At 42.3% G+C, this 14,165-nt stretch overlaps 1 protein-coding gene across 2 annotated transcripts in view; it reads right to left on the bottom strand.

Moving 5' to 3' along the window:
* Positions 1-1,550: 1,550 nt before the first annotated feature.
* Positions 1,551-14,165, bottom strand: part of kirrel1b (kirre like nephrin family adhesion molecule 1b) — a 103,821-nt gene continuing 91,206 nt past the window's right edge. The window contains exons 12-15 of one of the 2 annotated variants that reach the window (XM_069684472.1): positions 13,573-13,680; positions 11,053-11,180; positions 10,438-10,548; positions 1,551-8,942 (exon numbers count right to left, since the gene is read on the bottom strand). In XM_069684472.1, the coding sequence (XP_069540573.1) occupies positions 8,310-8,942; positions 10,438-10,548; positions 11,053-11,180; positions 13,573-13,680 (980 nt within the window). In that variant the 3' untranslated portion in view covers positions 1,551-8,309. The remainder of the gene's footprint in view (positions 8,943-10,437; positions 10,549-11,052; positions 11,181-13,572; positions 13,681-14,165) is intronic. The other variant, XM_069684473.1, reaches the window with a different exon arrangement.

The following is a 14,165-nucleotide window of genomic DNA, read 5'->3' as shown; positions in this document are numbered from 1 at the left end:
AGAGGGAAAGAGAGAAGTATAAGGATGAAAGGGGGAGTGAAAGACGGGCAGTGAAGAGGGCCAGAGAAGGATAAAAGCAGAAGAGGTGAACAGAGAAAAGGTGAAATGAGGAGCAAGGAGAGGAGAAGAGCAGAAGTTATGAAGGAAGACTGAGAAGTGGAAGTGAAGGAGAAGGAGAAGGGATGAGATTAGAAAGGCAGGATGAGGTGGGAGAAGGAGAGAAGAGGAGTAAAGGTCAAAAGGAGACAGAAGAGAAGTAGGATAAGAGAAGAGGAGGAGAGAAGAGAGAGGGGAAAGAAGAACAGAGGAAGAATGTAAGAAAAAGATGGAGGATGGGAGGTGAAGAAGATGCATGTCATGAGGAATGAAAGGATGAAGAGAGGAAAGAACAGACAAGGATAGTAAAGGAAGAAATGGAGAGACTGAGGGAGAGAGTGGAGAGGAGGCAAGGAGAAAGAAAAGAAAAACTGGAGAAAATGTGAGGAGGAGAAGAAAGATTGAGTGTTTGAGAAGAGACAGGGGGAAGAAAGAATGAGAGGTGATGGAGAGACCAAAGAAGAGGAGGAGGTGAGAGAGGGACAGACGGGGCAAGGAAAAAGGAAAGGAGAGACAAGACGGAGGAGTAAAAGGGTGTGCAAGAAACAGAGAGGAGAGGAGAGAGAGAGAGTGACGAAAAGGAGGAGAAGACTCAAAAGGAGAAGATTGGAGATGAGAGAGAAGGACAGAAAGCAGTGAGGAGACCAATCAAAAGGAGGACTGAATAGGCAACAAAGAAGGAGAGAAAAGGAGGCAAAGAGAGGAGGAATAAGAGACGAGAGCGAAGGGGGGACTGAAGGAAGTAAGAAGAGATTAAATAGTGAAAGGAAGTTAGGTATTAAAAAAGGCGAGAAGGAGACAGGTGGAGGAGAGAGGAGGAAAGGAGACGAGAGGAGGACAAAGGCAGGGGGAGGCAAAGAAAAAGAAAGAAGACAAAGGATTGAAAGGGGGAAATGAGGAGAAGAGGAAAGGAGAGAGTGACAGAGTAAAGAGGAGAGGAGACAAGAGGAGAGGGGATACAGTAGGAGAACTAAAGATGGGAGGAAAGGAAAGGAAGAGGAGGACAAAAGCACGGGCGAAAACAAAAAGAGTGAAAGGAGAATGAGGAAAAGAGGAGAGGAAGGAGGAAACCATGAAAGGAGAAAAGAGCATGAAAGATGCTGGTGAAGAGGAGGAGAAAGGGGAGAAAGAGGAAAAGTTGGGTGTGAGGATAGAACGAAGGCGAGAACGAGGAGACATCAAAAGGAAAGGAGGGAACAAGAGGAGGAGACAGGAGACTGAGACCCTGCAGGTGTTTGTCTTGGCGCTGTGCTTCAGTCTCCCCTGACTCCTTTCAAAGTAAAAGCAACCTGGAGCGTCACACTATCGTCGCGATAAGAGTCATTTCAAAATAAAAGAGCCTTTGCTGCTGTTCGTATGAAAGCCGTGTCTTCTTTTATTTTCTGTAATACTGTGGAAAAATAATTACATACATTTTGAAAAGAAAAAAAAAACATAAATCAAACAAAGAAACATGAAAATAAAGAGACATTTTAATAATATCTTGTATGTTTTGTACATTTTTTTCTTGAATAAAAGAGATAAAATAAAGTACTCAAACCCAACGTGAACATAATACACGTGTGAACAATATAAAGGGATAAAAATAAAGAACTGGAGTATGGAGATTATCTGCTTATTTGACCACCCACACTGTCCCTCTCTCACCTGCCTGCACACCTCCACTTCAGACGTTTTCAAGTGCAATATGGAATCCCTCTCACCGTACTTATCACTGTCTACATATGCTCAACGACAAGCTGAACACCAATTAATCCTGCTCACTGTGCAGCCGTTTCAGCGAGCAGACAGGCTCAGCAGCTGGAGGAGGGACGGGAGGACTCGCTCGTCTCCTTCCTCGTGCCCTAAGGCCACGCAATGTCTCCTTCACTCTGTCTTACCAGCTGTCCTGCTTGAAAGTAGGGTTTGACTGATGTGGTTTCTTTGCATATGATATTTTACACCTTCAAAATGTACTTTTTTTTTTTAAAATTCCAAAACAAATGAACTGCAATTACACGGCGGGAAATGCCTCTAACTTGTCAGTTGTTCACCACTAGGGGCAGCAGAGAGCTTTTGAGGGGCTGCTCAGACAAATCTGCAAGTTTTGTTTTAGTTAAGGTCGAGGTGAAATGAAAAATGTCATTTTAATCCTTTTAGATCACATCCCCGGTAATATTGTGCATCAATTTGACAATATATGCAAAAAAAACCCAGAAAATCAATTTCTTCGTATTCTTAAATCAAAATCTGATCATTTTTTCTTCCTGGAAAAAAAAATATCCCGTGTGTTTACGTAAGCTAGGACCAACCAATTTCAACCAATCAATCTGCAACATTTAGCCGCAGAGCACCAAGAACGCTCGGTCAGTTAGCTAGCTACTGCGCTGTGGAGAACGTCTGTCTACGCCCACTTCTCAACGATCAAATCAAATCCCTCTAATGATATGTCCCGCCTGCACGTCCTGTTTCACTCGGGAATACATCACGATACGGAAGCTAGAAACTCTCAAAATGCTGTTTCAGCTCGACTTGAATCTCTATAGAAATGTAAAATCTGTAGGCAGGGACGTTATAATAATGTCAGCAAGTTTTCTGGTTTCCTTTTGTAGTACGCTTGTAGTCCAAGTATTATTGACCAACCCCGTATCACTGTACTGTGCAGGATAAACAGTCCGCGTGGAGAGCGAAAGCTCCCATTGGCGTCATCTGACAACGATTTAGCTTCTTATTAATCTCTATAAACAGACATCTACATGCTAACAGCTAACAATCTGTTCTAGATCTAAAATTCAACTAGAGATAAATTCCCTTGACGCTGTGTCACGAAAGCCGTTCAGCGTTCAAATTTCCCGACTTCCTCGAATGCATCGGAAATGATCGATCCGACCTACGTTCAACAAACGAGCATTTTAAAAGTCGTGTTCTTCTCCTCTTGAGGACAGACCTGACAAAGCTTCAATATGACTTTTCACTAATCTGCATCATCAAGGTGAGACCTGTTAAAGTCAATCACAAGAAAAACAGGTTCTTTTTCTGTAAACAAAGCGTAAACGACTTCCTGCTCGGCGTGCTGCAGACTGCCGGCTACACACCCAACATGTTCACCGTTGTCCCCAGAGGCTATATGGACGTCAGACTATAGCCGATGGGATCAGAGATTGTGATTCAGTAAAATAAGCCCAATTATCAGACTGAATTTCATTATTAAGAGTGACATCATAGTAGTTTTCTAACATTTGATTAAAAATCTGAGTTTTTTTGCTCTAACCGACAGTTTCACAGCCGTTTCCTGTCTGTCCGTTTTTAGCTGACTTTGAATTTGCATTGTTGCATCATTTCTGACATTTATAAACATTTTGGAGGAAATGCATGTTAGGCTAATGTAAGAGTTATTTCTTAAAGTTGTGGGCAGATTTGAATCAATCAATAAATGAAGAAAGAAGACACCAGGCATCATAAACAGACTCATGGTCCAGTGCTGTCTTCTTTAGTAAAGTAAATGTGTTCATGTCACCTCTTTGTCTTTGCTTGTTAGTCCATATGCAATTTGAAATCTGTGTGGGAATCGCCTCTGACATTTAAAACTAATATATAATTAATAAAAAAAATTATGATATCAAAATAAACCATTCATAATAGTATAAATCACAGGGTTTCAGGGTTATAACCTTATATAAATTTAAAACCAATGGGTAAAATAAATCACTTTTCATTGTAGGTGTTTCAGGCTGTTGATATGCAGCTGTGGTCAGGAGGAGACTCCATCATACCAGCAGATGACAGCAAAGAACTTTGATCAATCTGACCAAACCATCAGTCAAACCCTAATTTCTACAGTCAGTGAGCCCACATTAACAATGTATGGAAACACGCAGGCTGCCAACACACGTGTTCACAGAAGGATGTGGACAGCACGTGTGCATGTATGGAGATAGAAACAGGGAGCGCAGACACGCACACACACACACACACACCCGCGAGCACACAGACACATAAACAACATTAACACAAATGGCTGCTGCATTTGTTTGTCTGCTCTTTTTTTTTGCACAGTCTTTTGGCACTCGCTGAAGCATCCAAAAGGTAAAAATGGACACCGAGCCACTTGAGTCAGTCTTGGCCAGGGATGGCGCGGCACAGCACAGCATGGAACAGAGCGGTTAGCTGCAGGTCTGGCCTGGTTCTAGCCTGGTTTGGCCTAGTTGAGACAGAGTTTTGGCTATTTGTGGCCTGGCTGAGGAGTCGTTTTGGCCACAGAGACGCACATCTCCTTTCTTTTTTTAAACCAAAGCCCCTCTATTTGATGCACACAAAATAAAATATAATACTGTATATAAAGTTTAAACAAACACTTTTGACCGCAGTCATTTCTTCCACAGGTGATAAAACACCACAAAGTAAGATTTTCATATAAAGAAAGGAGAAATGAAAGAACACCAAGGATGATGTCTCATGTCGCTATATATTCTGTAATAACAGACTCCCAGCCTCCCAACACACACACGTCAATGCAAGTTAGATTGTAATATCAGCTCCATATGTTTTCATCTTAAAGGAAATTTGGAACAAAGCAAAGAGAGGGAAGGTTTACTATGTTGTGATGCCTTTTTCCCCCATGAAGTTTAAGATGGTAGGGGGCTGTTAATCTGAGGGGAGAGAGGTACGTATGGAAACAAGAGGAAAGGACATCAAACTACAATCAAAACTGCATTTTTTTTTTTCATTGCTGAACCAAATTTAAACATCTGTTTTGCATTTTTGGCATCTCTGGCTTCTTTTACATAATTATACTTCCCCAGTGTCAATATATTGTGAGCACTGAAGAGGTAATGACTAAGTACCGGGATTGCCCGGCCGTGTTTTTGTTGGCCTCAGCACCTCATCGGTGTCAAATTGTCTCATTCCACACAAGGTCACGATGACATTTCAAGTCAGATGCAAAATACTGCACGGCTACAACTCTGTAAAAAGGTTGTAAAGAGGTAATAGTATGCAGTACTGAGGCTGTGATAACCATATAAATTTAAAAGGGTGCTCCATCTGCCGTTCTTCTCTCCATAATGCTTTATATAGTGACCTTGGAGCTACAAGGCTCCATCTAATATTCTAATCAGAATTGGCGTGGCTGCAGTTTCTTTCTGAAAGTGTTTATTCAAAATAGAGGCAATAAATACAGATTTTACTGCCTCTTTGCTGAAAATTACCATAATATACTGTATCTGTGAGGGGTTGATAGGGTGCCTGATAAGTATAAAGACTCAATGATTACCTGTGGAGGTGCAGAGATTTCTGACTTCACTTTCACGGTCTTTTATGAAGCAGCGTCCCATTAGCTATAATTTTTATCTGCTTTAAAATGGATGGCAGAAAGAGCAGTTGGCCTCTCTTGTCGCCTTAAGAAAAAGGAAAAATAAAATGTTTAATATATTCTGTTGGTTTCCAAAAAAAGCTTTAAAAAGGCATGTATTATTAGTGAGAACTTAAATATGTGATTAAACCTTATAATTTCACGCTATGAAAAAAGAAATAAGCAGAATACAAAAAACGTATACCTCATCAGGCGGAAAAGAATCAATGATGTGATGGATCAAACCTACTGCTATGCTATACTCCACGTGGAGGTCGATGCCAACCACATGTTGGATTTAATGGATATCCAAATTTAATTTCCAACCTCAATTGAAGGACTCCAACGTTGGAGGTCGATGTCAACACATTGTTGGCTTTTGAATGTTGAATTTCAACCAGAGTTCAATGGAAAAAATATTGCTGGTTGATGTCATACCAAGGTTTGACATCAATGCAATTTTTATTCCCAACAACAACAACCCAACGTATGTCCAGTGTTGAAGGTCAGTGTCAAAATTGGGTTTTGATGGATATCTGTGTTAAATTTCAACCATTATTCAAAGAATATCAACATTGGTGATTTCCATAAAGCCAACATTGAGTTTTGGTTTCAACCCAATTTTTCATCTCTCAATTGTTGGAGGGCAGTGTAAACCCACTGTTGGTTTTCTGCAGAGATCCTTGATGAATTTCACCAAAGTGTAATGTAAATCAACTTTGGTGGTTGATGTCAAACCAACATTGGGTTTTGACATCAGTCCGATCTGTATTTCCAACCACAACTAAATGTCCGTCCAATAGTGGAGGTCATCCAGGTTTAAGTTTGAACCAAATTCAATGTCTTTCAACCTTTATGGTAATTTTCATGATAATGTTGGGTTTTGATATCAACAGGATTATCAATTCCAATCAAAATCAACATCTTTCCAACGTTCTTGTCCAACGTAACGATATCATCCAAAGTCATGGCTATACAGAAAATTTGGATTTTCTCTCTTGGTGTAAAAACATGGCAGTGGGGTGGTGGAGTTCCTTTAAGACATGGGACTTGTACAGTAGCTGCATCAGTAGAGGTTAGAGTAGAGAAGCAACATTTTAAAAGCTGATAATTATGAACCCATGCGGTTAAAGGCAATCACACGTACCAAAGCAGACACAATATAAAGGAAAAATCTCAGACAAAGAATGCCACCAAATTTTCTGTTGCACTGAACAAACCAGCATACTTACATATAAATGTACAAAGTACCATATGAGCTAGATAGAACCGTTTGTACGTTCATTTTGATATGTTAGACAACACTTGAACCTTCTCATTGCTTACAAAGTTCTCAGCACAGCCCAAAGTGAGCAGCTGCTTCTACTCCATCCATCATTTTGAATGTCGTCGACGTTTGAAAAAGGCAGTCCAGTCAGAAGACTGGAAGTCAAAGAAAGAGTTTCACACCAAACGGAGATATCCACCAAACGGATTGCTGGATATTTATCATTTTAGAAAGAAGCTCTTCAGTTTTTTCTAATTTAAGTCTACAGAACATCCACTTTAAAAAAACACCGCCCCTCGCTTTTTAAAGAAACTCAAAACGTTTCCAATAACCATCACGTCGCCACGTATACATTAAAAAGTGAGTTTCACCCAAAATGCTGAACCTTTGGTCCACAACTCCTTAGAAAAATACTATAAAATGTTTCTGAATGCCTTTTTTTTTCATACGTTTCAGTATAAATATGGAAAAAAAATCTATCCTACTGTGCAAGTGAGAGAAACAAATGACACTTGAGGGTAGGGGAGGTATCTTTTTGTACAAATTGCAGAAATTCATTGAATGAAAAAGCGCTCCCGCCGCACCTCGTTTCACAAATACTGTACACAGACAGCATTGACCTCGAGTGAAATGTTAAGAGTAGAAATGCATCATGATGATAAGAATGAGACTTGAGGAGAATGAGCACATAGAGACGCTTGCTACTGCTCGTTTCTTTTCCTCTCAGATGTGGCATGTACAAAACCTCTTTTTCCAGAGCATCCTATTGTCCACTCTTTACAAAAGAAGACACACATGAATAGCGTGTGTGTTGGCACATAAGCATTGGCACTCCGGTCACTAACTATACCCCTTTAAGAAACTCTGTCCCACTTAACTGAAGGTAGATCTTGTAAGCAATGGGCAGGTTTAAGTGAGGAAAAAGGATCAAAAAGTGCCAGAATTTTTTTTTTCGTCCAAGCTGCCCTGTTGCTGCAATACATCAAAACAAAGAAGTCTTTTAAGATCTGTGTGTGATTTTGAGTCAGAGAATGCAAGAAGTGTTGGATTACTGGGAGGTTTGCTGTAGGTCACTGTACTGCATCACACTGTATAGGTTTGTACAAGGAAATAACTTCAGAATGACCCAAATCTCCATTTGCGTTTATTTACAGAGATGGGGTGGGAGGAGAATGTGATGCAGGGAGACGATCCAAGAGCAAGACGAGGATTGCAGGAAGAAAAACGGTTTCTCTTCTTCTTCTTCTTCTTCTTCTTCCTGTCTTCTAAGTGCTCTCCTTCACCTTTTGTTTCTTTTCTCTTGATTGTGGCTCTCGCCGTTGCTTTTGTTGGAGCATAAACACTGCACGCAACAGAAGGCCTGCGCAAATGTGTGTGAATGTCGCTTTGCATGTGTCTTATGTATTGCTGCTGACTGTTTTAAATGCGAAGCTGCTAACTGCTGTGCGTTGTTGAGGTGTTTTATTGGTTCAGAAAACGAACCGAATCCCATGCACTGGATGCTATGGAAACAAAAAAACAGATTTGTTTATGGTTATTTTCATATTTATGTATGATTTAGTTTGTGTTGTTGTAAGTACTGCTGTTGCAAAAAGCAAGTCAAAGAGAGTGTGTTTCTCAAACATGAGTCTGCATCCGCTGTGTGTGTCTTTGGGAATAGTCAGAGGGTGGAGAAGAATAAGAGAAGCGAGTGGAGGTTCCATACTGCCCTAGCCCTGCCTCAGGACTTTGTTGTCCCTGGGGCGCTGGACCTGGACCTGGCCCCGGCCCTGGTCCGGGCCCTTGTCCTGTTGGATACATCTCATAGGCCGGCCCTTCCTCAATGGGTGGAGCAAAGCCCATGCGGTAGCTGGGATATTGGGAGGGGTATCCGTAGTTGTCATAGGCCAGCTGGGTGTTGCTGTCCAGCAGGCCGCAGTCTCCGGGGTAATCTCCAGGTGATTGAAGAGCTGGATTGGGAGGTGCTTGCTGGCTCTGTGCCGCCCTGGTGAAGGTGTTGAACTGGGCGTAGGTGGCGTGGGAAATCCTGGAAGGCGGACGGGGGTCGTAGCATCCTGCTCTTGAGCCTGGAACCCCACTGGGTGGAACAGAACTGCTGGCACCAGCTGGGGGTCCGCCGGAAGTGGCACCGGCTGGTCCGCTGTTTAGGTTCGGGGAACGGAACTCTCCCTGGTAGTGGATGGCACGGGACTGCGGGCGCGCCTCCTCGTGGGTGGTCGCTCGGACGTTGTAGTAGCCATTGGTTGGATCCTGTGATCAGAGGGGAGAATATAAGTCTGTTAGTCCCATTTAAATGTATTTAACAAGCTTTGGGTTAAGTTAGACCTGGACATCTGCTCTGTGCTTGAGGTAGCTTAGCTTGATTTAACCAATGGTAGTTCTTACACATTTGGATCTAAATAACTCCAAACATTACTAAAGGCAGGTAGAATAACTGCAGAAGCTGTTTGGAAAAGCTGCCTGGGGTACTGACATGAAAACTAAGCTATGTACGGATACACATGGGGTTTGAAGCAGACCTAAAAATATCAGTTTAATTGTGCAAAGCTTAGCTCATGTGTACTCCAGGCGGCTTGTCGTAATATGGGCCGCCCTCATGAACACTTATCATACCACCCCACTTCAAAAAAACGGAGCTATTCTTAATTTTTCAACAAAACTTGACCAGAAGTCCAATACCAGGCAAGGCTAATGTAACATAGACAACTTAACAGTGGTTGTTGTTTATTTGATAAATCTTCTCATATGGTACACCATGTATCAGTCACGTTGCAGGCTGATGTGGGCGGTGATGTATGCGCAGTGTGGGACGAGCCGTTGTTCATGCTATGTCCAGAAATGTAATAGTGTGTGAGCGATGTAGCGCACAGCATGTGTATGAAGACGATACGTAATGAAGCAGATTCATTTTCCCAGGATGAGCATGGTTTGCAAAGTGACGGGACAGGAAGCTCACCTGGGCAACAGTTAACACTGGAATAAAACTTCTGCTAGGACTTGAGGTATTGAGGGTATAAGGAAATTTTTTTGCCCCACTCCAGCTTAAAGAGGAGGTATTATGCTGTTTCACATTTTAACACATATATGCTACAATGTTGGATGTCCAGACTAAACGTGGGTGAAGTTTCAAATCTGTAGTTAAAAGTATGTTGGAGTAACCCCCAGGCTTCGCAGCTCAGTCTGCTGCAAACACCACGTTTCACACTTTGTGACGTCACAAAGTGCAGCATCAGCAGGCTTCGGAGAGCTGGCCAATCAGAAGAAAGCGATCTTGTAGGGGCGGGGTTTCTTAAAGGGACAGAGCTGACTGAGCGGTTTCAGGCAGAGGCTGTATGAGGGCCTGCACAGAGCACCAGTGTGAGAAACATGAGGAGTTTTTTTAACTGTAAATTATGCTAAGCTACTCCACAGGTATAACAGGAGTGAAATATGTAGCTTAAAATTAGCACAATACCCCCCCTTAATGAAACCTAAAATGTGGGGTTGATCATGCTCTGAACACAGAACCCTTGAAATGATGCATGAACAATCACAACATCTGTTTTCAGAACTTCAGGGGCACAAATTAAGAATTAATTAATTAATTGTTAAGGAAAACCTGAGGAAAAAGTAGGAGCTGGTAATTTATGATGGATATGAAAAAGTTTATGAAATATGATATGCCTGTACACCATGCAGGAAATTAAGTTCAAGTTCAACTAAGTTGCAGAAAAACCAAAACAGTGTCAATGACCAGCCTCCTCACCTTGAGCTCGTACTCCTCCCTGGTGTCGCCCTCGCTCCGGATGTCCTGCTTCAGGTCCATGTCGTCTTTGAACGGCTGAGTGGAGGGAGAGAGGGAAACAGAGGGCAGAAACTAAACCATCAAACAACGAAACACACACACGGAAAGAGGGAGGGCGAGAAAAGGAAAGGAGAAGGAAGAAGAGAGGGAGGGGAGAGGAAAACAGAGTTTCAGGTTTTTCATCCCAAGAGAGAGGAAGACGAAAAACGATTAGTCGCTGGAAAAACACGTCTTGGTCCGAGTTTTAAAACCGCGTTGCCTCAGTTCTCCAGGACTTCCAGGGTTGAACGCTTTTCTTACGTCAAAGCTAAGTGTGAGTGTGTCTTTGTGTCTATGTGACTGTGCTAATGTCTGTTAGTCCTGTGTGAGAACAAGTGCTTTCCTGTTTCAGTGTTTTTTCTGTGTGTTGTGCAATCAGGCTGTTTGACTCTGTGTGTGGAGTTAAGGTGTGAGTATGCGCGTGTGCCTCTCCTGCCACGTCACCCTTCATGTTGGTGTCTCTGTACATTTAAGGCCGTTGACCCATACGCCTCCTCTCCTCGGCCCCCGGTGACTCAGATATGGGCATCTACTCACGGAGTACATGGCCTTGACCATCCGCGTTGCTGTGGAAACGTCGGCCGCCTCCTCCTCCAGGCTGTGGGTCTCTTTGTTGACCGTCTCTACCTTGATGTCGGGTTTACCGAGGGTGACACCCCGGCGGCCTGGAAGAGAAGCACAACCTCAGGTCATTGTTTGGGTCAATGGCAACATAAATTGATGATTTCAGTCTGGTTTAAAGAAGCTTTAAAACAACGACTCTTTCTTGTGTTTAAAGCTGTTTCTGTCTGAGTTGATTCGTACATCATTTGGCTTATATCTTTAATTTTCTCTGCTTTGATAATGATGCATGAAGTGATTTGGCAGCAGGCAGCTTCAAAAGGCAGAAAGAAAGAGGTAACAATTTTGACGCTTCCTTTAGCATGAATAACTTTACAGAGGCCGCGAAGGTGAACATGTAGCAATGCATCTTTCTTTTTTTGTTGATGACAACTTCAGTTTTTAATGTACGCACTTAAAGGAGGGTTTCAAACTCAGTGAACATCTCACAGTCCGCTAGCTGTCCGGTCTGTGAGTGATGTTTGTACCCTGGCTTTTATATCACAGTCTTTCTTGGTACAAGGCTTGCAAAAGGGTTGTAAAGATGCTGTCTTATGAACAATGTGCAAACAAAACATTTAACATGGATTTAAAGCCACTTCACGTTTCAGGATGTTTTATGAATTTAAGTGGTAAGTTATAATCTCAAAGATCTCAGTTTCGTTCTCTTTGGCGGCACCTACGGTGATAAACGGTAACTGCGGGAGCACACTTCCCAGATATCCAGACAGTGCTGCATGTGTGACGTCCACAGTTGGCTCCAGTTGTAACTCTTTGATTTTCCTTGCTGATGGTCGCTTTTCTTTTTAGACTGTTTGCTTCATCTGAGCGTCCAATTTGTTTGCAGGTCACTTGCAGAGACCGGAAAAGCAGCCGCTTAGCTCCGCCTACCCACTCTGGCAGACCAACCACTGCTGGCTGATAGACACTAACTGGGCGCCGCTTGTGTTTTTTTTTGTGAAAGTCACCACAGACACCCAGTCTGTAATACTGCAAATGCAAAGGCTTCCATCAGTGGGCCATAGGCTCAATCACCATTGTGTTACCTCATTCGGAGATAGATAGTGACTTAACAGACATTTATTTACATGAAAATCGTCGAGATTATTACTTTAAAGCTCAGACTAAACTTGAAGGGGAACAAAATTTCCAATATTTTTAGGATTTATGTTGTTGTTGGCATTTCTGCTTACACATATATATAGAGACAGCTGGAGACAGACAGAAAAGGCAGAAAAGAGGGAGTGAGGGGAAGACAGACAGCTCAGGGCCCGGGCTGCTGTGGTAAGTATTCAGCCTTAAAAGGTGTTTCAGACCCACACCTTGTCGCTGTACATAACTGTGCTGGCAAATTGAAATGTTTGTCTCATATTTGACTTAGTGCCAGAGTCGCTTTTACATAAAAGTCACTGAGGCAATCATATTAACCTTGTAATGTGGCACAAGTCTGAATTGAGTGCTGTCACATTAACATAAAGGCTAAACAAGGTTAAATATGCACAGGTAGAGATTAAACAAGTGTTATGTCATTTCATTAAAAGGTTTTTACTTAGATTAGTCACACAGTCGCTGCAGAAATGTGGATTTAGGGCCTATAAACAGATATATTTCCGGGTTAAACATCGCCGTTTGTAACCTAAAGAGATAACACTCCTCGTTTTAGTTGATACATCCTTTGCACAGCACAGTCAATATTTGTCTACATGAACAACAATCTTCTGAAACCTTAAAAGTAAAGACTGAAGTCTGTGTAGTCTCGAGCTGCGTCGAACAACAAATGAGCGGCGGCTTATCTGGAGCCACAACAATGTTTGTTGGAGTTTCTATTTCCAAATGATATCTCCTCTGTTGTGGTGTTATCAGCTCTGAAGCAGAAAATATACTCTTATCCCTCGAAAATCCCTCTGGGGACTCTGCCAGTCACCTTCATTGTCTTTCCCGATTCTTTATTTGTGATGAAACAGCTCGAAATTAAACAACTTAAAGACAGCACATGTTCTCTCTCTCTCTCTTGTTAGCTTTAGTGTGGTTTGTGTTCATAAATGCTAATTGGATTGCCGCAGGCTGTATAAATAACATATAGGAATTCATAATTTAAATACTATTCACCCCTAAATGCTCTTGTGTTCTGCTCTGTTATTTATGTACTTTATCTAGTGTAGGAGCGGAACAGAAATACGATTTATTCTGAAAATACTCATACAATCGCATGTCAGTAGAATGAAAAGGGAAACATGCAGTGGGCGTTTTACGGCAGTTTGCCACATTATATGAATATTCATTAATCTCATTTGAATAAAAAGCTACACAGCTGGCATATGTTCCTTTCTTCAGACGTGGCGAGGCAGAGTGACAGATAGGGAGAGTGAATGAAAGAAAGGAAGACTGATAGACACATACAGTAGATGTGTGATGCGTGTGCGTGCCCCTAAACACATATATTAAAGAACAACTCACTGCCTTTGCGTTGGCGGTAGAGGAAGAAGGCGAGCGCCAGTAGGAAGATTAGGAGCAGAATGGAGGAGCCCACCGTACCACCGGCGATTATTCCCACTGGAACAATATCTGAAACAGCAGCAAAGGAAGGAAGGGGGGGACAAGGGGGGGTTAGGGACAACTGGAACCTGTGTCTTTAAGCATAAATCCTGTTGTGTCTTACAGTAGCTTAATATTACATCTCTCAGGCCTGCTTATGTTGATAAGGCGTGCAAGTCAGACGGGATAAAAACACTACATGTGAGGACAAATACACGTTCTCTCTCTCTCTGAGATGTTTTGGTAGATTTTCTGAAGCCTGCGAAATCTGACAGCTGAAAGAATAAGAGGCAGATAAGACTGACAGAGCATGAAGAAATCATTTTCTCAATGTAATGTGACACAGCAAAGCTCTCAAAATAAAATGTGTAACCATCCCGCGCGCACTCATAACAGTGTGATCTATCGTGTGTCCTCCAGCTGAGGCCACCGTGCAAGTCGTGCTCAAAGGCGCTTCAGTTTGAAGCAGACAGGAGAGCGCCACACATGAGGACAGTGCAGATACAGGGAGAAGT

The sequence above is a fragment of the Semicossyphus pulcher genome, unplaced genomic scaffold (assembly GCF_022749685.1).
Source record: "Semicossyphus pulcher isolate SPU_LCO1_2020_fin unplaced genomic scaffold, fSemPul1.0.p SCAF_7, whole genome shotgun sequence".
Lineage (NCBI taxonomy): Eukaryota > Metazoa > Chordata > Actinopteri > Labriformes > Labridae > Semicossyphus > Semicossyphus pulcher.
This window is presented reverse-complemented; position numbering and strand designations above follow the sequence as displayed.